At 54.7% G+C, this 25,069-nt stretch overlaps 8 protein-coding genes across 8 annotated transcripts in view; 3 read left to right on the top strand and 5 right to left on the bottom strand.

The window, feature by feature from the left end:
* Positions 1-4,549: 4,549 nt before the first annotated feature.
* On the bottom strand, positions 4,550-5,554 carry CAOG_08905 (hypothetical protein; the record flags this gene model as incomplete). Its single annotated transcript, XM_011272265.1, has 2 exons — positions 4,550-5,149; positions 5,282-5,554. The coding sequence occupies 2 exons, from the start codon at positions 5,552-5,554 to the stop codon at positions 4,550-4,552; spliced, it is 873 nt and encodes a 290-aa protein (XP_011270567.1).
* A 418-nt stretch (positions 5,555-5,972) lies between these two features.
* On the top strand, positions 5,973-8,324 carry CAOG_05602 (hypothetical protein; the record flags this gene model as incomplete). The annotated part of the gene is made up of 3 exons (XM_004346225.1): positions 5,973-6,121; positions 6,232-7,862; positions 7,912-8,324. The coding sequence occupies 3 exons, from the start codon at positions 5,973-5,975 to the stop codon at positions 8,322-8,324; spliced, it is 2,193 nt and encodes a 730-aa protein (XP_004346275.1).
* A 157-nt stretch (positions 8,325-8,481) lies between these two features.
* On the bottom strand, positions 8,482-9,320 carry CAOG_05601 (hypothetical protein; the record flags this gene model as incomplete). The annotated part of the gene is made up of 2 exons (XM_004346224.1): positions 8,482-8,992; positions 9,031-9,320. 2 exons carry the CDS (start codon positions 9,318-9,320, stop codon positions 8,482-8,484), a joined length of 801 nt encoding a protein of 266 aa, XP_004346274.1.
* Positions 9,321-9,586: 266 nt separating this feature from the next.
* Positions 9,587-10,657, bottom strand: CAOG_05600 (hypothetical protein; the record flags this gene model as incomplete). The annotated part of the gene is made up of 4 exons (XM_004346223.1): positions 9,587-9,917; positions 10,053-10,116; positions 10,213-10,329; positions 10,510-10,657. The coding sequence occupies 4 exons, from the start codon at positions 10,655-10,657 to the stop codon at positions 9,587-9,589; spliced, it is 660 nt and encodes a 219-aa protein (XP_004346273.1).
* A 5,749-nt stretch (positions 10,658-16,406) lies between these two features.
* On the top strand, positions 16,407-17,528 carry CAOG_08904 (hypothetical protein; the record flags this gene model as incomplete). The annotated part of the gene is made up of 2 exons (XM_011272264.1): positions 16,407-16,703; positions 16,851-17,528. The coding sequence occupies 2 exons, from the start codon at positions 16,407-16,409 to the stop codon at positions 17,526-17,528; spliced, it is 975 nt and encodes a 324-aa protein (XP_011270566.1).
* A 1,026-nt stretch (positions 17,529-18,554) lies between these two features.
* Positions 18,555-21,163, top strand: CAOG_08903 (hypothetical protein; the record flags this gene model as incomplete). Its single annotated transcript, XM_011272263.1, has 3 exons — positions 18,555-18,560; positions 18,655-19,859; positions 19,906-21,163. The coding sequence occupies 3 exons, from the start codon at positions 18,555-18,557 to the stop codon at positions 21,161-21,163; spliced, it is 2,469 nt and encodes an 822-aa protein (XP_011270565.1).
* Positions 21,164-21,798: 635 nt separating this feature from the next.
* Positions 21,799-23,875, bottom strand: CAOG_05599 (hypothetical protein; the record flags this gene model as incomplete). The annotated part of the gene is made up of 13 exons (XM_004346222.1): positions 21,799-21,904; positions 21,962-22,045; positions 22,126-22,209; positions 22,294-22,377; positions 22,465-22,542; positions 22,626-22,703; positions 22,783-22,866; positions 22,956-23,039; positions 23,113-23,196; positions 23,263-23,346; positions 23,431-23,514; positions 23,608-23,691; positions 23,781-23,875. 13 exons carry the CDS (start codon positions 23,873-23,875, stop codon positions 21,799-21,801), a joined length of 1,113 nt encoding a protein of 370 aa, XP_004346272.1.
* A 957-nt stretch (positions 23,876-24,832) lies between these two features.
* Positions 24,833-25,069, bottom strand: part of CAOG_05598 (molybdenum cofactor sulfurase) — a 3,551-nt gene continuing 3,314 nt past the window's right edge. The window contains exon 4 of the mRNA XM_004346221.2: positions 24,833-25,069. This exon is cut by the window's right edge and continues 465 nt beyond it. Within this exon, the coding sequence (XP_004346271.1) occupies positions 24,865-25,069 (205 nt within the window). The 3' untranslated portion in view covers positions 24,833-24,864.

Genomic DNA, 25,069 nt, shown 5'->3' with positions numbered 1-25,069 from the left:
GCTTGGCAAACACGGGCCCAATCTGAAGAACTGCCTCGCAGCCGACCTTGGCGAGCGAAACAGATCGCGAGCCCCACAATGACATCTTCAACGTTTTGAACGCGTGAACTTGTCCCTGGAGTTGCGCCCTCCGCAGGGCCGCTGTGAAGACCGTAACAGACGAACCTCTATTCTCGCGTGTGAGCACACTGGTCACGATGTTATCGACCTTCTCTGGAGTAACAGGACAGCGAGTCAGCACGCCAAACTCGCGACCAGCAACGTAGGGAACCACATCGTCGACGTGCTTGACTATTCTGGCTACCAGTCTTGGAACAATGTCATCATGTGGACCAGGACGGATGAGGCGGCCGTAGCGGTTGATTGCGCGCTCGAACGGAAATGTCGATACATGTGCAGGCGGGCCGTGTTGCTGGCAAGCCCAGGCCAGATGGGACAGATGGTGGGTAGTAATGGGCACATTACAAGTCCTAAAGATTGCAGTAACGCTCTTGATGGTCTCGTTTGACAGTTTCGCGAGCGAGGCAATCGAGTCGTTGTCGACCTGAACCACCTTGGACATGGCCACCAGATGTTTTGCACGCTCTTGGTCACCAATCCCAGAAAGATGTGCTTGCCGCAAACCAGGACGAAGTTGAGCATCTCCTCGGCATTGTACGACTTGTGGTAGACAGTGCACTGTCGAGGCTTCCGCATAACAAAGGAAGGCCAGTTGATGGATTCCAGGCGTTTATGTTGATGAAGACAACTTTTGTGACTTTATCTTTGATGCTATGCAGAGACTGGATAAGAAGCCGGTATGCAGCAGCCAGGCGATCGTTAGGGCTTGTCGGTTGTGGTTCGGGTTCGGGCGCTGCCGGTGGTGCAGTCGGCTCGCTCGTGGCGTTGTTCGTGGCATCGTTCTCAGTAACGTCAGCTTCGTTAGCTTCGTCTTCCGTTTCGTAATCATTGTCATTGTCGCGTTCGACATCCTAAGAACAGAAGAACAGAAGGATGAGTGATGACTGTTTGTGCTCGCACCGCTCGTTGCGAGCTTCGCGGCAACCCTTACCATTGAGTCTCGAGAAATGTCGCCAGAGTCATCACCGTAGTCATCCACTTCCATGGCAGCTGGCTCGGATACGAGCGGTCGCGGACCCGAGAGAGCAGGATCTACCTCCATGGGAACAGTTTGCCCCACTCCAAAGTGCGCCTCGAAGCGCTGTTGCATCGCGGGGAATTCCACGAGGACAGAAGCGACGGTTGCATATGGACGTGTTTTGGTGTGGTTGTAGAAAGTTGACCGGTTAACTTGCTTGAAAGGGCCGTTGCCAAAAGCGAACTGCTAGATGGCCGACACGGTGCAGTAATTACATGGGCAGACTCCCGTGTTCGGCTGATTGCTCTGGCGATGGCGACTTCTCGCTTCATCTGTCATCCATACGTGTACCGAAGTACATGGATCTTTGTGAAAGTCGTCTCCGCACTGGCTGCAGATGCACCGCTCAAAGGAACGCCAAGCTTGAGACATAAAAAAAATGAGTGAGCGCAAATCGGTCACTTTCCTTGATCGTATCACTGGCAAATCCGCGGTAGTTAGTCGTTGCCTGGTTCAGATCCCTTGTAAATATATTTTTACAATGGAAACAAAGTCAAAGGTCACACCGAGCGAGCAGTGTGCGCCAATAAACAAGCTTTCATTGTTGGCTGCTTCTTGGGCCGACTTGAATTTCGCTTTCGAAGGCCTAGAGCCTGCGGGTCCTGACATAATATTTGGGGTGTAGTGCTAACGTGTGTAATGCATGAGTGAAATAACCGGGTTCTCTCGGCTTGATGATGGGATAATCCGAACAGTGGAGTTGAAATGGTGTGTTGAAAGAACGCTTGTTTGTCGCAACCACTCTTCCTTGACCAACACCGAAACTACGCCCGATCCACGACATCACGATACACCGTTACAACGAGCATTCAAAACAACATTACTCTATCCAGGAGGCGGGGCGGGCGGGGACAATGCAGCGGCAAAAACAACGATGAAACGAAGCAGTCGAGCTTGTCGGCACCATTTATGCGTCTTGCCACATCGTTTCGTGCGCCTTTTCTCGTCTTATAGTATTGCGGCATTTAGATGAACATATTATTGTTAAAATAGGTACGATTGGAGCCAGATGGTAATCCTAAGTTTGAAGCCTACGATCGAAACCCATTTCGCCCATGATTGACGTCGAGCTGCTTGCTAGCAAGTCGTCTCGGCACTTTTTGCTGGTTTTCAGGACCAGGTTCGAACCTGGGTGGTTTTCTTTCCTTTTTTTTTTAATTTTTGTATTTTTTTTAATTTTTTGATTATTTTTATTTTTGTTTTAATTTTTATTTTTATCTTTTCGTCCAAGCTCGACTCATTCAGTCTTTTTATTTTTATTTATTTTTTTTTGTGGCATCGAGTGTAGATCGCAATGGCCGACGGTAACAATGTGCTCATTAGTGTTTCCTGGGGAAAGAAAAACGTAGAAGAAGGCGAACACCGCAGAGCGCCGGGCGACTTGCGATGCTTGCCTGTTTTTGAGCTTTGCCACTCTCTGTTTGTGCAAACGCCACTACAAGCAAGCTCTGCAGATGTCAGGAGGAGGGCAGGACAGAGGGAAAGAGGGAAAAAAAAGAAAAAGAAAAAAAGACAAAAGAAAAAAGAAAAAAAAAAGAACGAAGAGATCTCTGGTCGTTCTGCTCCCTGCAGATCGATGGCGACCGTGCGGATGCGCGGAAAGCATCGGCCTCGGTCGAATCCACCAGTTGGATGCAGGGTGAGTCGCGAAGGAACTGCAGAAGCACGAGAGAGCGGGGAAAACACCAAACTTTGGAACAGAGAGGGAGTAAAATGGCGGGAAAATGTTTTTTTTCGAAAAGTTCGCGCCAAAAAGACGAAAGTTGGCGCCAAAAAGACGATTTTTTTTGTACTTATGCGATGATGCTTTTTTGATAGGTGTATGAATCGGCGCGCGGGATACAAAAAACTGCTGGCTTTGCAGTACTACTGAATGCCAGACCACAAGTGTCACGGCCCCTCCTAGACATCAATAGCCACACTGATCTAAGTGGAGACTACAATGATATCGGGATCGACGACAGCAGCATAGTAAACAGCAGCATCGAAACCAGCAGCATCGACAACAGCAGCATCGACAACAGCGCCAGCATCGACAACAGCAGCATCGACAACAGCAGCATCGACAACAGCAGCATCGACAACAGCAGCATCGACAACAGCAGCATCGACAACAGCAGCATCGACAACAGCGCCAGCATCGACAACAGCAGCCGTCCTAGAAAACGTGTAAGTTCCCGCCCGTCAGCTGTAGTGCACGAGAAAGAACAGTGACTAATGTGTGATTCCTGGTTGAACAGGCACGAGTCAGCACGGAGGAGCGAAGCGAAGTTCCGATCCGCCCACCGAGTGCTCGAGTCCAACAGCGTGCCCAACCGCGTGCCCAACCGCGTGGCCAAACGCGTGGCCAGCGTGTTGTCAGGCAAGCCGTCCACCCGGGTAAAAGCATCAGGAGGTGCAGGCGGGGGCGATCTGAGATTTTTGTATTTTCGTCCAAATGTAGCAACGCAAAAAAATAAAATAAAATATTAAAAATATTTTTATTAATATTTTAGACAAGAAAAAGTCATTACCAATCAAACGTCGCCAAACCATGTCGGACAAGCATGTCGAAATCCGGTCGAAATCCGGGGCAAAAGAGAGATTCCGCGGAATTCTAATTTTTCCGGTGCGGATTCCGGTCGGATTCCGGTAAAAAATTTTTCCGCTGTGGAATGTGCTGCGAAACCGACTTTCGTCGATTCGACCATTCGACTTATGACAATCTGGCCAGCGAGTCATCCTGTCATCCGACAAATGCGCGAGGGCTGGGAGGTTCAAGTTCAACCCAGCGAGCCTCCCAGCGATGACGTATTTGAGTATCTTTATGTCGGATATGTTTAACATCAAGTGAGACCTTGGTAGGGTTAGCCAGGCAATGCTGTTGTAGAAAAGTGTGTTTTATTTCACTTTGCAGACTGAACTGCAATTCCAAATGCATGCAAACAATACAAAGACATCAACGCCGAGTCTTCTTAGCAAAGAGCGACCCAGCTGGGACCGCAGAGCCTGCGGGTCCTGACACTCTACTCTCCCGGTCCTTCCCGCGGAGAAGAGTATGAAGGGCCCACCGGTGTGGACCCAGGACGCGACGTCGGCAACACCGATGCCGACTTGACCAGTGGACTTGCTGCGGCAGTCCTCTTTTTAATACTATCCCGATCATTAAATTTCGACCCCCCCTCTTTTTTTCACTTTTTCGCCCTCCCTGGGACCTGTGTTGCTTTCCGTCTCGCCCGCGGAATGTTCATTCATGGTACGGTGTACCAGACACATTTTAGAAGTGAAGCAGCGGGCTGGGAGTTAAGATTCGAAGCGAGAACAGACAAAAATGAAAACTAAACAAAACAGAAAAAGAGCGGATTTTTTGCCCAATTTTCACAAAGCATTACATGGCACACAAACAACGTGTCGCAGCGCCTCCGCTCCACTTCAGTACTTGGTATAACCACCATTGGCATCTATCACAGCTTGAATGCGGCGCGGCATCGATGAAATGAGATCGCGGCAGACCTCTGGCGTGAGCACTTCTTCGTAGACCGCTTGGAAGCGTTCCCACAACGCGGCCTTGCTCTTGATCTCCCTCTCCTGGTAGATCTTGTTCTTGACCATGTTCCACGCATTTTCGATGGGGTTGAGGTCGGGAGAGTTCGCAGGCCAGTCCAGGACGGTGATCTGATTGGTTTCGAACCACTTGGCCACATCTTTTCTTTTGTGACAAGGGGTATTGTCATGCATGAAAATCATCTCGTTTTTGTTGTTCCACACGCGAATGCTTGCTAGCAACTCGCTCTCCAAAACTGAGAGGTAGGTGTCGCCGTTCATGACGTCGCCGACCTCGCAGAAAAGCGAAATTCCGAAACGAGAGATGGCGCCCCAAACATTGATATGGCCACCGCCGAACTTGACCGTGCCCTGCACGCATCGATCGGTCAACGTTTCGCCAACCGGTCCACAGTTGTTGTTCTTGCAGAGATAGAGAGCAGTCTCGTCAGAGAAGACGACCCTCAGCCAGTCATCGACGGTCCAATGCTGATGAGCGAGTGCAAAGGCCAAGCGTCGCTCTTTGTGTGTCTCTTTCAAGAGGGCTTTTTTGACCTTCGCTCCGTTGACAAGTCCTGCACCATGCAGCACCCTTCTTATCGTGCATGGAGAGACACGAACTTTGGACAATGTGCGCATAGTGGCGGCCACTTCGGGTGCGGTGTCGGACTCATCGAGGAGGATCTGTGCTACAATGTTGATGCGGTGAAATGACTTGAGCTTGCTGGGGCGACCGGGGCGGGGGCTGTCGCTCGTCGTCGCCCTTCCCGAGAAACGTTGGGTGATGCTGATCACTGTAGAACGTGGGAGGTGAAGCTGGGTGGCGATCTTGTTGTAGGAGAGGCCAGCATTTCGCAACGCGAGCACTTGACCGCGGATGACCTCCCTGGGCATCTTGTCCAGCACGGGCAGCGGTCTTTTTGGTGAAGTTGGACGCAGCCATACCGGGGGCTGTCTGGGAGCCACGCGGGACGTGGACTGACTGCGTGTGCGAGTCATGCGCACAAAAAGACTGAACCCAAACCAAAATTTGGGCGGGAAAAGTGAATTTTTTGAGTTTCCTTATATTTTTTATTTTGCTCGCTGCTGCTCTGATATGACTCACAACCCCCGCTCCCGGTGTTCATCAGACGTTCGGTACACCGTACCATGAATGAACATTCCGCGGGCGAGACGGAAAGCAACACAGGTCCCAGGGAGGGCGAAAAAGTGAAAAAAAGAGGGGGGGTCGAAATTTAATGATCGGGATAGTATTTCCCTCTTTGCATTTTCTCCCTTGCTTTCCTCCTTCCTTTCGAATCGTCGAAGTCCAATGTCCGACCAACAAGCCTCCTCGTCCACTCGAGACGAGCATTCCCCCACACATGCCCACCCCCAAGGTGGCCCCACGGTCGCCTCAGGCATGGGAGCATGGCGTGGCGGCAACCCCCTCGCCAAGACGGGCGCCGCGCTGCCGGCCAAGTCCGGTCTCGAGATGATCGACGTCAACGACCCCGCCTACGCTAAGCTGAACGAAGAGCTCAGCCTGAACGCCTCTCAGATGGGTGACGGCTCGAAGCACACTGTCGCAGCAGCTCTTCTGTTGCCCTGGATGCTGCGAGCGCCAATGGCAACGTTGTCCCGGCCCTCGGCGGCTACAATCCGGGAGACGCCTACTCGTGGACGGATGGCGAGATGGAGATTGCTCTGGACGCGATGCGGCTGCATGGCAAGAACTGGCGCATGGTCTCGCAACACGTCGGCACGCGAAGCGACGGGCAGTGTCGCGACTTTTACAACGCCTTCCGCAAAAAGCTCAAACTTGATTCGATGATTGGGCTGGGACAAGCATCAACCGCATCCCCTGAAGACGACGTCGACATTCAAGGCGAGGGCGACTTTATCGAAGCTGCTGCAGGCGCGCTGCCCTTCGACGGCGTCATTCCCGCCCATTCCATCCCGTCTGTCACCACGGCCCTTCCCGATGGCACAAAGCAACTAGTCACATACTGGACTCGTGTCGAGCGCGAGCGGCTGATCGAAGGCCTCAAGCAGCATGGCGGCGATTGGAGTGCCGTTGCGCAGGTAGTGCAGACCAAGACGGCCACCCAAGTCAGAAACTTTTTCCACACCTACCGTCAGCAAATGGATCTGGACCAGCTGCTGTCGTCTACTCCTGAGCGGCGGTTTTCACAGTCGTCAGTGGACGAAATTGGTAGTGTGCCAAACGCGACTGCAGTTGCCAACGAGGCGGACAGCCAACATGTGGGCTTCATGAGTGATCATGCTGCGGAGGTGGGCGACTCTCTCGACGTTCACCACGCCGTCGGAGCTGCAACTGAGCCCGTGATCGAAACTGTGACCCAAGTAGATGAGGGCAGCAATGTTGATGCAGCTCCTCCTGCAGCAGGCTTTGCTGATTCCAACGAGCTGGCGCATTCTGATGAAGAGCAGCAACATGCCTCTCCTATGGCTGGCGTCGAAGAGTCCCAGCAACGTGCCGCCGTCGTCCCAGCCCTGGATCGTATCGATTCGAGCCTCGTAGAAGCAACATCCCCTTCTCTGAACGAGCCAACGCTGCCTTTGATCGACGAAGCCGCCGTGTCTCACGAGGACTCGGGCCTGCCCTTGCGTGCTGAAACTCCACCACCACCACCACCAGTGGTGGCGGAAGAAGCATCTGTGGCTGTTGAGGCAGCACCAATGGCCGTGGAGGAACCACCATTGGAAGTTCCCGCAGTTTCGGACGATGCGCCAGCTGCTTATGAAGCACCTGCAGTACTCGAAGAAGCGTCTGCGGTGCTGCATGAAACTCCAGTTGCTTTCAAAGACACTCATAAGGAGCCCACCGCCGCCGCGTCTCCTGCCTGCCACACTGCCGACACCGATGCCATGCAAGTGGAAGATTCTGAAACCTACCCTGCTCAATTGGAGGCTCCCACTGTTCCGACAGCAGAGACGACGTCCATGATGCAAACGGACGAGCACATCGAGGCGCCAGAGCAAACTCCATCCTTTGTTGATCCAGCATCGATCCCGAATCAGCCAACTCCTCTGCCCGAACCTTCGGCACCTCTCGACATTGCATCGGACCTCAGCCAGCACCACCCACCTGAGGACGATACGCCAACCATTCCGCCGAGCTTCGAGCCTCATGTCGAACCTACAACGACGGAAATCGACAAGGAAGTCGACGCGCCAGCGGGCGAGACGGCTGTGGCAAGTGACGTCCCCGACGAGCCGATGTCACGTCGTCGCTCCAATGTCGACAGAGGAGGATGCAGTTGTGGCCGATCAACACCCCGAGTTTGCTCTTCCAACTACCAGCACGGAAGTCTCGCCGCTTCTGCTAGTGGCGGAACCGAGTGAGCCGGATCAAACTCTTCATTCTTCATCAGAGCTCAGCCAGCAACCTGTGCCCGCCGACGCTGGCGAGGATGGCACTGTCGTCGCTCCTGTCGACGCTGCCACTCCTGCTGCGGACGTTGTTGTTGCTCCCACTGACGCGGCAGCCGACACTGTTGCAGAAGTTGGGGTGGAATCCCAACCAGCTGAGCCGCCTTCCTCCGAGTTGCCCGAGTCTCGCAGCCCTGTTGCATCTGAAGTCGCGTCGGCCGAGGAGGCGCCACTGCTGCCTCCGTCCACTACGGAGGAAGGAGCCAACAACAACGAGGCTCTCCCTTAATGAATGCGAACGGAGCCGGGTTGTTCCGTTTTGGTGTTGATTTCACATGTTTTGTTGTTTTGTGTTGTTTCTGTGCGTGTTTGTGTGTTTCGTTATTATTAAGTTTGAATTTTACAAGCAATCGATAGTTCCACAAAAGCCCATCTTGTTGTTTGCATCAGCTTTGCTCGCTAGAGTCACTCGCCGCCTCGACAAGCATGGATACGACTGGCACATCCGGATTGCGCATTTGGGGAGCAGAAAAGGCGGAGTGCGCAGAAGTGCTGGCGTCCGCGTCCGCAGGACTTAACTGTGCTAGTAAAGACGGCCACACGAAGGCGCTGTTAAATCGGTTTGCAAGCTGCTGGAAGGCGGGTGAAGCGATGGTTGCCTGCGAGAGAGGTGGAGGAGCTGGCGCATCGCCGTCACCACGCGAATCACCAATCGATGTGACCAGGCGATGGTACATGGAGAGCGTCGCGGCATTCGGTGGCAGCCGACGCATATTCCTCAGACGAATCGCAGAAATTGCAGAAGCCGCAGAGCCAGCTGCATCCTCTGCTGGCGGTTGTTGTTGTTGTTGTTGCTGCTGTTGTTGCTGCTGTTGTTGTTGCTGCTGCACGTGAAACGCTCGCAAATACAGCGACTCCATGGAGATTGTAGCAGGAGGCTGTGATGAAGCAGTGGTGCTGGAACGGTTGTTGGGCAATCCGATGCTTGAATCGACGATGGCGGATTGAGCTGGGAAGTTAGTGCTCGCGATGTAGCAGGTTGTTGTTGTTGTTGCTGTTGCTGCTGCTGCTGCTGCTGCTGCTGCTGCTGTTGCTCGGCGCTGTCGGGCTCTTCATCGTCGGAAGGGATGGCATCGTCATCTGACTCGTCAAACGCGTTGTTGTTGTCGTCGTCTTCCTCATCCTCGCTGCTACTGTTGTGGCGTCGTCGGCTGCTACTCCCTCGCCGTCGCCCAGCGCGGCTACGTGAGCTCGAAGATTTAGCGCGTGTCACACCCCAACCCATATCTGTTAGCTCAGTGCTCAATATACTTCGTATCTACCTATTCCTCCCTCTCGGGTGTAACATTATATTGAGCCTCAACTGTTTTTGTCGTTACAAGAGGCTGCGCTTTCTGTTTGGTTGTGGATAGCCCAGATGAGTCGGCGAGAAAAGTACGGATACTCTCACTCCGACCAGGTGGGGGATCGGTCGGCGGGCCAGCGGGATGCTGGCCCCCCGGCGGGATGCTGGGGCGCTCCGTTGTGGGCGAGCCGGAACGTGTGTGAGCGCTAGGGGGAATGGCGCAAGTGCATTTGAGATTCTGTCTGGCCCTTGTACGAGTCGTGCGACAGGGCCAGAAGCATCGACGTGCCACCCTTGGCTGCTGGGTGCGGCCTATGGGAGACGTGAAGGTCAGTAAGACCGTCGCAAAGTGCAGTGACGGTGGCCAGGCACAAAAGACCAGTGCTGGCAGGGGCTCTCGCGCCATTCGTTTGGCGCAATCGGGCATGCACTGGTGGTGCAATTGAGATGCTCGTGAGCTCAGGCGCTCGCGACGGGTCGCGAGGTGTTACGTTGCGGCGGACAGAAGGCAACGTGTGTGAGTCATCGGACGAGCGGCTGCGGGGATGACGCTGCGTTGGAACGTGCTAGGCGGTTGCTGCGTTGTGGACACTCTTTTGCAACCAAGTCCCTTCGCCTTTAATACTGTAAAACCCTTGGGATTTTCGTTCCGCTGTATTATTAGTAACGCACAAGAGCTGGCCGGAGAGCCGGCTGGTCAGCGGGATGCTGGCCGCCAGCGGGATGCTAGTTTGTTCTCCACTCGTTTGGGTGAGTTCCTCTCCACTCGCTCTGCCTCCACCCACTGTGGCCCCGACTGCCGGCACCAGTGGCGTTTTTCAGGTGGGCTCACGCTCGCCTAAGCGCTGACCGGTCGCTGCGCGGTCCAGCCCGTCGGTGGGGGTGCAGCATTTCTCTGGCTCGGATGCCCACGCCTTCGACGCTACGCGGGCCACAAGCTCGCCTGGCGCTGATTGGTTGTCGCGCGATCCAGCCTTATCGGCATTAGGCACGACACTGCGGTTTAGCCAACTCTGCGGATGCGGTTTCACCCTTTGAGCCAGCCGTCGCAGTCTATTGACCGCGATCGGCTCGCAGTGGCCTACTGTCGCCTCCACCCTCGATGCGTGACCAAGTCAAGGGCCTGTACTGGACAGGCTGCTTGGAGCGCGAAGCTCGCCCTTCTCCGGATTTGGCGGGCGGAGCGTTGGTCGATCGAGGCGTGCCGTTCCGGAATTTTCCCCGCTCCCGCTGCCGTACCGCGAAACCTGCCAGATACTGATTGGTGGGTGGAGCATCGGCTTGCGGAAGCGTACTGAGTCCGGAACTCCTTGCACTGGAACCCGAAGACGCCGATTGGAGGTTGGAGTGTTTGTGGTCGAAGGTGTGCCGCGGGCTTTACCTCAGGCGCAGCTCCGCGATAAGCCTCCGCCAATCAATGAGGCGCAAGCAGAGCACGTTTTGTTCTGTTATTTGTTATCGGTTCCGGAAATGGAAGGATGAGCTCCACTCTCCTTTCTGTTTTGTATCGTCAATGCCGGCATCGGTGCCCAGCACAGCATCAGCAGGATCAGCGCCCAACACTCGCAGCGCCACCGCTGTGGCCGCCGACGCAACTACGGATGCCACTGGCGCGGGTACCTCGTCCGCCGCGAGCGGCACTTCGAGTTCCTCAACCGCTGCTCCCCCTGCGCCGCCAGCCGTTGCGACTGCCTCTCCTGCGCCGGTAGCCGGTGCAGCGCCAGCCGTTGCAGCGCCAGCCGTTGCGACTGCCTCTCCTGCGCCGGTAGCCGATGCAGCTGCCCTCAGCGCCGCCGCCCTGGCCGCTCCCTCTTCGGGCGAGGTCATGGCGGCCTTCCGCCTGATGTTGCAAGCGCAGGCCGAGTCGACTAGGATGCAAAATGTCTTTGATAATCTCTCGCGCCAGGTCGACAGCATCGGGAAAATCGACATGAGCTCGATCGGCCCGTTGTACGACGCGTGCTCCGCGCTCCTTGGGGTCTGGCGCCAAGCGGAACTGCATGAGCCAGACCTGGCCACCAAGCGCCGTTTCTCCAAGCTGCTGCTGCTGAGGTTCGGCGAACGCTTCACTAAGAAGATCATGGAGCAGGTAGCCGCCAAGGCGCCAGACGATCCCGATCCGCTCGACGACCCAAAGGCGCTCATCAAGCTCGCCTCGGAGGAGCTGGGCAGTCCGCTGTTGCACCTCTTAGCCCAAGCGCACAACATCGCGCTGCTGAAGACCTTGCCGGAACGGCTGGCTCGGGCCGTCCAGCTGGTGTCCGAGGCGAACGACCGCGTCGTCTCGAATACTGTTGTCACCTGTTTAGTGGGGTGTGTTCCCGTCAAGCTGCGGGAGATCTTGGCGGCCCTCAGGAATCTCGAGACCGGCTCGGTCCTCAGCGCGCTGGACAAATGCATCACCACGGCACAAGATCAGGCCGCCATCGCGACGCGCTTGCGCGAAATGTTGGCAGTCGCGCCTGACGCACCCCTCGATGCCGATCCCCAGGGCGGGACCAAGCGCTCGGGCAAAGCCAAGGCGGCCCCTTCAGGCGCTGTCGGCGTCGCTGCCAAGGCTGCTCCGTCAGGCGCTGTGGGCGTCATTGCCAAGACTGCCCCTTCAGGCGCTGTGGGTATCATTTGCCGCAATTGCCGAGGGCTTGGTCACATCTCCGCTGATTGTCCGTCGCCCCGCCTGCAGCCCGCTGCCTCCTCGTCAGCGGCCAGCGGCAGTTCAACTGTCGCTCGTGGCAACACCGGCGGCAACTCGGGCAACGCGCGCAGCAACGCTGCGACCCTCGCCGCCAACAGCGTTCAGGAGGGCGAGCAGTCCGTCGAGACCCTGCAAGTGCTGGCGGTCGCCTCCGGTGGCGCACAGCACAGCTTCAAGGTTCCAGCCACGCTGCATTGCGCTGACCAGAGGGGCAACCACGTCGCCCGTGAGGTCATGGCGTTGTACGACACCGGTGCTGAAGTCACTCTCATCAGCGAGGCCCTAGCAGCCTCCTGCGGTCTGAGCCGCGTGCCGTGTGCTCCCGCCACGCTCGTCGGTTTCGACAAGTCGGCTAAAACCATCAGCCATGAGACGCCAGTCATGGAGATCGTCCTTCAAGGCGTTCGCTATGACATCCGCGCCCGCATCGTTGATGGCTCGCATCACGACCTGGTACTTGGGGCAGACTTCATGAGTCGCCACGCGCTCTGCTACGAATGGTTGCACGACGGCTCTCTGAGGTTCCTGTCGCGCCGCTCCACGCCAGTTCTGGACGCCGCCAGCGCCACAGCGACCGCGACCGCGACCGCCACCGCCACGGCCTCGGCCTCGGACGCTGCAGCAGCAGCGCGTGACTTTCTACAGCAGCACTTTCCCGATCACGTCGTCCTGCTTTGCGCGGACGACCCCTTGTTCGACCAACCCGTCAAAGGCGTCAAGGTGCGCATCGACCTGCTGCCCGGCTCTCGGTTGCCTCCCGTTGCAGCAGTGCGCCGCCGCTCTACCGTGGAGGACGACAACCTGAACGCGCACATCGACAAGCTTTTGGCCGCCGGTGTGATCGACCGCTCGAAGCCGCGGACAGCCGCTGCAGCAATGATCGTCACGTCACAGAGTGGCAAGGACAGAGCAGTCTTTGACTATCGTGGTCTCAACAATATCACTGTTCGTGTTGTGCACCCGATGCCGCGTGTGCAGGACCACCTCCAGGACGCCGCAGGCCACGAGTTCTACACGGCGCTCGACATCGACGCCGCCTTCCACAGGCTCGAGGTGGCGGAGGATTGCCAGCTGCTAACCTCATTCATCTGCAAGGATGGCTCCTTCGCCTTTCGCCGCATGCCGTTCGGTCTGGTCAACGCGCCAATGGAGTGGCAACGCTACATCGACGAGTTGTTCCGCGGCGTCAAGTTTGTCCGAGTTTATATGGATGATGTGCTCATCTTCTCGGGCAGCTTCGACGAGCACATGGACCATTTGCGCATCGTTCTGGACATCCTCAAGAACGCCAGGCTGCCCCTCTCGGCCAAGAAGTGCAAGTTCATGGTGTCCAGTGTCGAGTACCTCGGCCACGTCGTCGGCAAGGATGGTATCTTTCCGCAGTTCTCCAAGACTCGCGCCATCGCGGAGTGGAGGCGTCCCGACACGGTCAAGGCCATGCAGCGCTTCCTCGGTGCCGCCGCGTACAACAGTGACCACATCAAGGGCTTCTCCCATTTGGCCGCCCCGCTGTCTGACATGGTCCGCAAGGACTGCAAAGGGCCGCTGGTGTGGCACGAGGAGGGCATCGCCGCCTTCGAGGCTCTCCGCGAAGCATTCGCCGCGCCGGAGCTCCTCAAGCCCGTGGACTGGGACAAGAAGTTTTTCATCGAGTGTGACGCTTCTAGCCGCGCTGTGGCTGGCGTATTGATGCAGGAGCACACGAACGAGAAAGGCGTGGTCAAGCTGTTGCCGGACGAGTACTTCAGCCGCAAGCTCACCGCCTCGGAGCAGAATTACTCTGCACACGACCTTGAGCTTCTGGCCGTCACCGCCTCGCTTAAGCGCTTCCACTTCTTTGTGCTTTCCAGCAGCTTCCGCACCACGGTGCTGAGCGACCACAAGGCTTTATCCTACTTCACTACGGCTCGGAATCTGTCACCTCGTCTGATCCGCGTCGCGGGCATGCTCGCCATGTACAACATTGAGATCGTGCACCGCTCGGGCTCGCTGCAGGTCTTGACTGATGCCGTCTCCCGCTCCTCTTTTGATCCGGTCAACCGCATGGTGCGTCTGTTGGACCCGTCGCTGCTCGTGGCGTCATCCATCGAGTTGGCGCGGGCCGACCTGGAAGAGCAAGCAGAAGCGCTACAGGTCGTGCGCGCCGATCTCCCTGAGCTGCTTCGTGCCATCAAGGAGGCGACCTCTGCGGCTCCCATGGAGCTCGCGCCAGGTCAGCGCCTCGTGAGCGGCCTCGTGAGAGACGCTCAGGACAGGGTCGTGGTGCCTGCGTCACAGCAGATCAAAGTCTTTGAGGCTTTCCACGACCACCTCATGGCCGGGCACAGCGGCGCTGATCGCACGGAAACGCTCATTCGGCGTTTCTTCACCTTTCCCATGCTCCGCGAGTTTGTCGTGAAAGCCGTCAATTCCTGCCAGCGCTGCGCGCAGAATAAGGCATCACGTACCAAGCTAGCTGGCCTGTTGAAGCCTCTCGGCCGCCCCTCGGGCCCGTGGATGGATATTCACATGGACTTCCTGGGTCCTCTCCCGCAGTCGGGGGAGGCGAAGTACGTGCTCGTGGTCATTGATCGCTTCACTCGCCTGGCGCACTTCCTGGCATGCAAAGATCTAGAGGTCGAAACACTGTTGTTCCTCTTTATCGATCGTGTCGTGAGGTTCCACGGCGTGCCTGCCAGCATCACCAGCGACCGGGGTGCCCAGTTCACCTCCAAGCTGTTTGAGCAAGTGATGGCTGCGTGTGGCATCAAAGCGAAGCACACCACCACCTTCCACCCCGCCACGAATGGCGTGTGCGAGCGTGTGAATCAGCACATCATCACGTACCTGCGACACTACCTCAGCAATGAGCAAGACAACTGGGTCGAGCTCTTGCCATTCTGCGAGCTTGCCTACAACAACAGCGAGCACAGCAGTCTCGGTGTCTCCCCGTTTTACCTCAGCCATGGCTACCACGCAAGCACTCAGGCCATCGCGGCCAACTTAGTGCCAGCGGGCGTTACCACGGTGGATGACTACATCAAGCGGATTCAGCACCTGCAAGCCAAGGCCACCGAGTTCAACGCCAAGCGCGTCGAAGCCATGAAGATTGAGGCCGACAAGCATCGCAGTGAGCCCCCGGTCATCAAGGTCGGTGACCAGGTCGACCTTCGCAGGAAGACCCCAACGGGCGTTGGCTTGCCGTCAGACCGCCCGAGCGACAAGCTGGACGTTGTCAAAGCCGGCCCCTTCGAAGTTCTCGAGTGTCGTGACAACGGGGTTAACTTCAAGCTGCAGCTTCCGCCCATTTTGAGCGGCATGCATGACACGGTACATGTCAGTCGTCTGACTCTGGCTGTGCCTAGCTCGATTGAGGGTCGGACTCCGTTCGTCCCGAATCGGATTGCCGTCAAGGATGCCGAAGGCAACGTGGAAATGCAAGTTGAGGTCGAGGACATTCTCGACTACAACGGTGAGGCCGACCTCTACCTGGTCAAGTACTTGCATTACCCTCAGCCGTCCTGGCAGCCAGCCAGTAACCTGACCAACTGCACACGGTTGTTGAACAAGTTCAAGAAGAAGCAGGCCAACAAGCCCCAGCATAAGGGCAAGGGTCGCCGCAAGCAGCAGTTCGACGAGGACTCGGACACGGAATTCACAGCCGCCCGCACTGCTCCGGCTGCTGCCGCTCCGCGCGTTGGTCCGTCTCGTGCTGTCAAGAAGCCTTGAAACTTTTTTCTTTTCTTGGTGCAAGGTCCTGTTCTTGCTACTTCCGTGTTTGCGTTTCTGGTCTTTCCTTCGTTTTGGTTTTTGGTACTTTTCTCTTCCTCTGGTACCGATTCCTTTTTTTCTCCTGTTTGAGTGCACTTGGTTGTCTGAGTCGCTCCCATTTCCTGTTGTTCGTTTTGGATTTCGTTTGTCGAGTCCATTGTCGCTTTCGTATTTTCGTGCACAGTGCATGGAATCGTGTTTGATATGGTTTGTTTTGTATTGTTCTTTCAGAAGAGTATGTCTCTTCTTGTGGGGGCGAGTGTCACACCCCAACCCATATCTGTTAGCTCAGTGCTCAATATACTTCGTATCTACCTACTATCACCCAAAAAAGTTTTTTACATCGCGATTTGTTTTGGTTAATTCAGTCTCCATCTCCGTGTGACGACGGTTAGTTCGCCCTATTTCACATGTGGGGTGTGCGTCGGTGTACCCTACATCGGAAAATGATGAGGAGCGGGGACGGGAAGAGAAGTGTGCGTGTGGGGACCGCGTGGATGCGGGAAAACATCGAAAAAAGCGCGCGCTTTGGATTGAATTTTTCCCGCCTTTTTCTCTCATTTCTACAGTTCGACGCCCCCATGGCTCGTTCTACTAGTGCCTCGTCCCCGCCGTCTTCGTCCGTGAAGCGAGTCACACGCGGCAATGTATCCCCACCATCGCCGCCGAAGCCCACTGTCATCAAGCCGAGTAGGGAGGTCATTCGGTCGAACGTGTTGGAGCTGCACAAAGCCGGCCTCTCCTACCGCCAGATCGCCGACCAACTCGGTCTCCTTTGGCACACAGTGCGTGCAATCCATGTACGCTACTCGGCGAGGGGCGGGACGCAGGATTCGCCGCGATCTGGACGTCCGACCAAGGTTTCTTCGACTGCCGCCGTAAACATCGTGCAGCAGATTAAGACCGGAGATTCGCACACAGCTACCGAAGTCGCCGCCACCATGCGCAAATGAAGGCTCTGTGATGTCACTGCAGAGACGATCAGGAACGTGCTGCGGCGGGAGGGTCTCTTTTGTGCGGCGAAGGTCAAAAAGGCGAGGCTGCTGCAGCGCCATAAAAACGCCCGACTGGCTTTCGCCCGCGCTCACGCCAATTGGACCGTAGAGGACTGGTTGAACGTCGTTTTTTCCGACGAGACCGCTCTCTACCTGTACAGGAACAACAACTCTGGCCGTGTGTGGCGTGTGTGGGGTGCACCGCTCGACGACAGGTCGGTCCAGGGCACTGTCAAGTTCGGAGGAGGGCACATCAATGTGTGGGGAGCGATTTCGCGTTGCGGCATCTCCTTCTTCTCCGAGCTCGGCGACCGCATGAACGGCGACGTCTACCTCTCCGTTCTGAATGAGGAGTTGAAAGACAGTCTGGCCGCTTGGGGAAACGACCCAAACCTGATTTTCATGCAGGACAACGCGCCCTGTCACAAGCGGAAGGACGTGATGAAATGGTTCAAAAACCAGAACCTCACCCTCTTGGAGTGGCCTGCGAACTCCCCCGACCTCAACCCCATCGAGCATGCGTGGAACATGGTCAAGAACGCTGTGTACAAGCAGCAGGAGATCACAAACCAAGATATGCTCTGGGAGCGCTTCCAAGAGGTCTACCACAAGGTCCTCACCGTCGAGGTCTGCACCTCGCTCATTTCATCCATGCCGCGCCGCATCAAAGCAGTTTTGGATGCCCATGGTGGTTATACCAAGTATTGAAATGGTTTGGTGGGGCTCATGCGTCCGTATGGTGTTGTGTTTGTGAAAGTTGAAAAAAGAACGCCAAAAAGTCCCTTTTTTGGACGATCGCGTTTTGTCCCTTTTTGCATCCTTTCTCCTTCCCCCGTCGTACCAGTCATCACCCCTCCGCTCCTCTCACTCTAAACACATAGAAGGTACATATATACATGCATTAGAGAGGGAAAAGGGAGATTTGTGGTCAAAACGGTCGCAGGGCGGGGTGAGGAGTGGAAAAAAAACGCGATGTAAAAAACTTTTTTGGGTGATAGTATTCCTCCCTCTCGGGTGTAACAGCGCGGGCCTGGCTTTTGCGACCGAGGCCGTTTGATGGAGGTGGTCGTAACGACATTGTCCTGCTGCAGCGCATCCACCTGAGCGTTGAACTCCTCGACCATGGCCGTGAACTGTGTCGCGGCTTGCTCTAGTGCTTGCGGACGCGTTGCTTGGGCGGTGTCCTGAGCCTGGAGCAGCAATTGGGCCGCTACTTCGGCGTTTGCGGGAGGTCGTGCGTCACCCAACACGCCAGAGGCTTTGAGTGCGGTGGCGGCGGCAGCAGCGGCGGCTTGCGCTTGGAGCGCCAGAAGCAACCCGGATTTTGAATTGTTGGTGGGATCGAGGCGAGCATATTGCACAGGTCCTTTTGTAGAAGTAGTAGTCGTGGTAGTAGCAGCGGCAGCAACAGCAGCAGCTTCAGAACTGGCACCAGCTCCGGTGCGCCGGCGACTTTTCGATTTCGCCTGACGGGAAACAACAGCACCATCGAATTCGTCCGAGTCACTTTCCTCTGCATTTGCCAAATCACCCAGCCCGGCCTCGTCCTGCCCTTCATCAATGTCTTGCGATCGCCGTTTACCCGCGCCGTTGCCATTCAATCCTGGTCGGCTGGCAGCTGTCAGAGTCAGTGCAAAGGTACGTCGATTGTCAGGCAATGTTCATGAATAAAGGTATATTGACGAATGAACCATTCCCAGTATGGGAGACATGACAAACAATACAAGGTAATGCATGCAAGTAAGTAGGCATTCCGAACAGCTACCCGCTTCCTCTCATCTCCGAGCTCATCGACCAACTTGGTCCAAGTCGCTCTCGCCCCTCTTGCTCCAAGATCTTCACCAAGGTCGACCTTCGCTCTGCTTATCATCTACTCCGTGTCAAGGAGGGTGATGAGTACAAGACCGCCTTCCGCTGTCAACTTGGCCTCTTCGAATTCCTGGTGGCACCTTTCGGCCACATTAACTCTGGTGCCTGCTTCCAGAGATTCATCGCTTCTCTTCTCCAAGGTATTATCGGTGTTGTTTTCTACCTCGATGACATCCTCATCCACTCCGACACTCTCGAGAACCACGTCCCTCTCGTCCGCCGTGTTTTTACAATTCTGCGCGACAACCAGCACTACGTCAAGCTGGAAAAATCTGTCTTCCACTCCGACTCGGTGCTCTTCCTTGGCTACATCGTTTCCAAGGATGGCGTCAAGATGGATCCTGCCAAGCTTTCTGCAGTCCTCAACTGGCCGGTGCCCGAAACTGTCCACGCCGTCCAGAAATTCCTCGGCTTTGCCAACTACTACCGCCGTTTCATCAAGAACTTTTCCGGTGTGATTACTCCTATCACCAAGCTCCTCGGCAAGGATGTCCCTTTCAAGTGGACACCCGAATGCGACTCTGCTTTTGCCTTCCTCAAGCATTCTTTCACCTCCGCGCCCGTCCTTGCCTATCCTGACCCCTCCAAGCCTTTCATCCTCGAGACCGATGCCAGCGATTTTGCTCTCGGTGCCATTCTGTCCCAGCTCGATGACACCGGCGTTGCGCATCCCGTTGCTTTCCATTCCCGCAAATTCACTGGCTCTGAACTTGCGTGGAACATCTACGATAAAGAGCTCTGTCCCATTGTCGAGTCCTTCAAGGTCTTCCGGCACTACCTCCTCGGCGCCAAGGTTCCTGTCAAGGTGATTACCGATCACAAAAACATCGAGTTCTGGTCTACCGCTCGTCTCCTCAACCCGCGCCAGACCCGTTGGGCCCAAGTGCTCGCCGATTTCTTCTTCCTCGTCTACCACCGCGCTGGTACCCTCCATACTCTTCCTGACGCTCTCTCTCGTTCCTCTTCGACGGGGGTGGGTGACCCCAAGGTCAAGACTCCGACCACCATGTTTCCCGAGAAACTCCTCATTGCCGTCATGTCCGACGACTTCCTGTCCCGCGTCCGCCAAGCTTTAGCGACCGACATTCTCGCACTCGAGATCGCTGAAGACCCTTCCCGCTTCCCCAAGTTCACCACAAAGGATGATCTCCTTTACTTCAAGTCGGCCTTGTACAGCCGATCTCCGTTCTCTTGTCCTCGAGTCCCGCCACGACAGCTATGCTGCCGGTCACTTTGGCATCCGCAAGACCATCGAGTTAGTCCAGCGTGACTACTACTGGCCCAAGATGCACGATACGATCCAGCACTATGTCGAATCGTGCGAGACCTGTATCCGCAGCAAAACTTCCTCTCACAAGCCTTATGGTCTCCTCAAGCCTCTCCCCATTGCCGAGCACCCCTGGAAATCCATCTCCATGGATTTCATCACCCAGCTTCCTCCTTCCAACTCCTTTGATGCAATCTGCGTCGTCGTCGACCGCCTGACCAAGATGGCCCACTTCATGCCCTGTACCACGAGAATCAACGCTCTTGGCACCGCCGATCTCCTGATCCGCCGCGTCTTCCTTTACCACGGTCTCCCTGACGATATTGTGAGTGATCGTGGCAGTGTTTTTGTTTCTCACCTCTGGAATCATCTCTTCACAAGCCTCAACACCAAGATCAACCTGTCCACGGCCTACCATCCCCAGTCCGACGGCCAGACCGAGGCCATCAACCGCATCCTTGAGCAGTACCTTCGCTGCTTCATCTCTGCTGGCCAGGACAACTGGTCCGATCTCCTTCATCTCGCCGAGTTTGCCTACAACTCTTCTGCCCAGTCTTCTACCGGTGTTTCGCCCTTCCATGCGAACTTTGGTTTCAACCCGCGTTTCGATTTTTCTCCCGCTTTGACCCCTTCTCCTGATGCGACCAGTCTCCTCGCGCACATTTCCGATGTGCAAGCCAATGTCCGTGACCACCTCAAGTCTGCTGTTTCTGCTTACACCAAGCATGCGAACAAGCATCGCATCCCTCCCCCGGATTTTCAAGTTGGCGATCAAGTTCTCCTCAGCACTTCCAACATCCGCTCTCTCAACAAGCTCCACCCCAAGTGGATCGGTCCCTTTCCCATTGCTTCCAAGGTCAACGATGTTGCCTTCACTCTGTCTCTGCCCTCTGACCTCAAGATCCATCCGACCTTCCACGTTTCACTTCTGAAACAGTTCCGTTCCAGCTCTGGCTCCTCTCGCCCTCAGCCGTTCCCCTACTCTGAGATCGTTGATGGCGAAATCCTTTACAGAGTTTCCGACATTCTCGATGTCGAGCGTCGCGGTGAAGATTTCTTTTATCTGTGCCGCTGGGAAGGATTCAGCCCTTCCGACACAACTTGGGAACCCTTGTCCCAGTCGTCCAACCTCCTGGTCCTCGTCCGCGATTTCCATCGCAAGTTTCCTCGCAAGCCCAAGCCCGCTGCCCGGCTTCTCCATTCCTGAGCGCGTCAGGGACGACGCGATCCTTTGTGCGGGGATCTGTCAGGTTTCTGGATGCAACCTGCCACTTTGAATGATTTCTTGCATGTTTTCTCACTCTTGTCTTTCTTCCTGATTTTCTTCTGTCTTGCTCTGATTTGTCTTGCCTGATTTTCTGATTTGATGATGACAAATATGTTTGTCCGTCAGTCGTCAAAGTTTGATCAACCTGATTCGATTTGGATCCTTTCTTGTCTTGTCTTTATTAAATCCCCCAAATCCCCAATTCCCTGTCCTGTCTTGCGCCAACGCCTGAGTACCCTTCCCTGTCCAGTCCGGGATCCTAACAGAAGGTCGTCAGCGGTTGCGAAGCGTGGAAGTAAGGAGAGTGCAAGAGGGTTAACCTGCTCGGAAATGCTGTGCAACGAACAAGCACCGTAAATGAGCAATCGGAAGGCACACTTCATTGGTTGGAAGCAGCTCGCGTGAGCTTCAATGGCTTCGTTTCGCAAGGACAACTTAGCTTACGTAGGCCCCGTTTTGCCGGTGTCTGTGCATTTTCTGATTGCTTGAGAACAAGCATTGCTAATGCAATTTCGGGCTAGACTGTTGAGCAATGCGAGTGAGTGAGCAGGATGTATGCTCACCCTGGCTCAAAGTCAAAGCGCATGATACCCATACCAAATATCCACCAGCTTCGGGTTCATCTTGAACGCTTCGGCAACCGCCTGGGCTCCAGCATCGCCAATCTGATTGTTTTCCAAACTGTGCGTTCCATCCATCAGTTAGCTCAAGTGGAACTATGAGGGATAGCTGCCTTACAAGAGCCGAGTCAGCGTCGAGTTCACCTTGAGTGCCTCAGCAATCGCCTGCGCTCCCGCATTGCCAATCTCATTCTCACTCAGACTGTACATCCATCAGTAAGCATTGAAATGCCCCCTGCTGAATCATCCACTCACAAGCATCTGTAAAGTGAGATGCTTTACCCAAGATGTGTCAGCCTCGTGTTGACCTTGAGTGCTTCAGCGATTGCCTGCGCTCCAGCATTGCCGATCTGATTCTGCTTGAGCCTGTGAATTCTCTCCATTCGTGAGCACCCTGAATTCGTTTTGCTGGATCGCACATACACAAGCATCGTTGGAGAGATGACATACCAGAGACGTGACAATGTCGTGTTCACCTTGAGTGCGTCAGCAATCGTCTTCGCTCCAGCGTCACCAATCTGATTGCAACACAGACTGTCCATTCCTCTCCATCAGTGAGCATTTGAATGCCATTTGCTGAATCAGTCACTCGTATGCATCAGTCAAAGTGAATTGGATTACCTGAGACCAGTCAAGGTCGTGTTCACTTTGAGTGCCTCAGCAATGGCCTGTGCTTCTGCGTCGCCAATTAGACCCAGACTGTCGGTCCGTTCCATTCCATGAGCACTTTGAGTGCCCTCTGCTACCCAATCACATGCATCAGAAACTGTGATATGCCTTACCTGAGATGAGTCAGCGTCGTGTTCATTTGGAGTACTTCAGCCATTGTCTGCGCTGCGGCGTTGCCAATCTTGCCCAAACTGTCAAATTGCTCCATCGATGAGCCTTTTGCTGACAATATTCCCACTGACAAGCGCCAGCAAATGTGATGTGACTCACTCGAGCGCTTGCAAGGACGTGTTCACTTTGAGTGCTTCTGCAACTGCGTTCGCTCCAGCATCGCCAATCTGATTGTAGTCCAGGCTGTTCATTCCCTTCCATCAGTAAGCACTCTGAAGACCATCTCCTGACATCACTCATTCACAAACATCAGTTAAAGTGAGATGCCTTACCCGAGCGAAGTCAGTATTTTGTTTACTTGGAGCATCTCAGCAATCGTCGTCGCTCCAGCATCGCCAAGCTTATTATTGTACAAACTGCTCAGTCGTTAGTAAGCACTCTGGGCACCTCTGCTGGATCATCGACTCACATCAAAGTGAGATGACTTACCTGAGGCGAGTGACTGTTGTGTTGACTCTGAGCATTTCAGCAATCGCCTGTGCTCCAGCATCGCCAACCTGATTCCCATTCAGACTGTACATCCCCTCCATCAATGAGCACTCTAAATGCCTCCTGTTGAGTGAAAGTGACACCCCTTACTCGATCTTGATCAACGTCTTGTTCACTTTGAGTGCCGCAGAAAGTGCATGGGCACCAGCATCGCCAATCTGATTCTTCCATAGGCTGTCCGTCACATCAGTGAGCACTCTAAATGTCCTCTGCTGACATCACCCACTCACACGCATCAATCGAAGCGAATTGCCTTACCCAAGGTCGGTCACTGTCGTGTTCACTCTGAGTGTCTCAGCAATCGCCCGCGCTCCAGCATCACCAATCTGATTCTTAGTCAGACTTGTCCGTCCCATTCACCACTGAGCACTCTAAATGTTCTCTGTTGATATCACCCACTCACATGCACTAGCCATAGGGAGATAGACGACCTACCGCAGTTCAGTTACCGTCATATTGAGTTTGAGCGTCTCAGCAATCGCCCGCGCTCCAGCATCACCAATTTGATTCCAGCCCAGACTGTCCGTCCCCTCCAATAGTGAGCCACTCTTGCTGTCCTCTGCCGAAGCCACCCACTCACGTTCCACACTCGAAGCAAGATGACTCACTTGAGTTTCTCCACGTTCGGGTTGCCTTTGAGTCCTTCAGCAATCGCTTGTGCGTCGGCATCGTCAATATGCTTGTACTCCTGTCTATCCTCCATTTCATCAGTACACATGTCGTCACACTTTCTTTCGGCTTTTTCCTACCCGAACCATTCACGCGCTTTCTTGACTTTGTCGTACAACTGGCGCTGTCTCGCGCTCATACTCTAGTACAACAGCATCATTGACTTTCGATCTATCGGAACAACGCGGTTCTTTCAGTCAGTCTATTGGTTGTGCTTGCACAAATCATCACTCAAACGCAGAGTGCAGACTCCAGGCGGTGTCAAACGCACGAAAAGTGCGGCAGCGACGCAAACAAAGAAAACAAACAAAAGCGTCGCCACAACAACAACGAACAAAGACTAACATCAAGAAGACTGAGAAACACAACAGCACAACAATGGCATAGACGAGGATGACAAGTACGGACGCCGACTTGAAACATAAAGGAGAGCGGGGGGGGGGGAAACGAACGAACTGACTAAAATATAACAAGGGAAAACCCAAAATACCAACTCCAAACCATCCACTCCTGCCTTGACCAAACGCTGACACACCCCTCACCGCGCGCCGGTACTTTGCAATCACAGTGTAAATATTATTGCCAACATCTTTGTTGATTTGTATGACGGAATACCTCGCCACATGGTCGCAACATTATTAATTCCGAATCTCCAAAAAAACATGGCTGCTATCGAGTCATGTAAGGTGTTTTGCTTGCATTGTTCTTTTCTTAACAATTGCCCGTCGTAAATTATGCTATAATTTGGTGGGTTTGTGTGCGTATCTCAAATATACCTTCGACTCGAGTGTATACGTGTCCAGAGAACAATTGTGTTCTCAGAGACCATTTCATTGCGCCATGACAGCGCTCCAGGCCACCCATTTCCCACGTTTTCCATTCGCAAATTGCCCCTTTCTCCAAAGTCAAGCTCCTGCATTGGATTTCAGCTCAATGAACTCGTATGCGGCACTTTTAAAAAAAAAAAAGAAAAGTGTTTTTAAAACAAAATGGTGATTTTTTTTTCTGTTACTCGACAATTTATCACACTGTCAACAGCACGGGATCATCTACGCACAACTCGACCAGACTCGAACTCTGCGCAATATCAGGTTGATCGCACATGAGGTGAACACCAAACAGAATCCGTCCTTGATGTTTTCGAAACCGAGCCAGTGTTTCGAGCGGTTCAGATGTGACAACGCCTTTCGCTTGATCCACACAAATCATCTGGCACCGTGTGCATGGG

This window comes from Capsaspora owczarzaki, assembly GCF_000151315.2.
Source record: "Capsaspora owczarzaki ATCC 30864 unplaced genomic scaffold supercont2.9, whole genome shotgun sequence".
NCBI lineage: Eukaryota > Filasterea > Ministeriida > Capsasporidae > Capsaspora > Capsaspora owczarzaki.
This window is presented reverse-complemented; position numbering and strand designations above follow the sequence as displayed.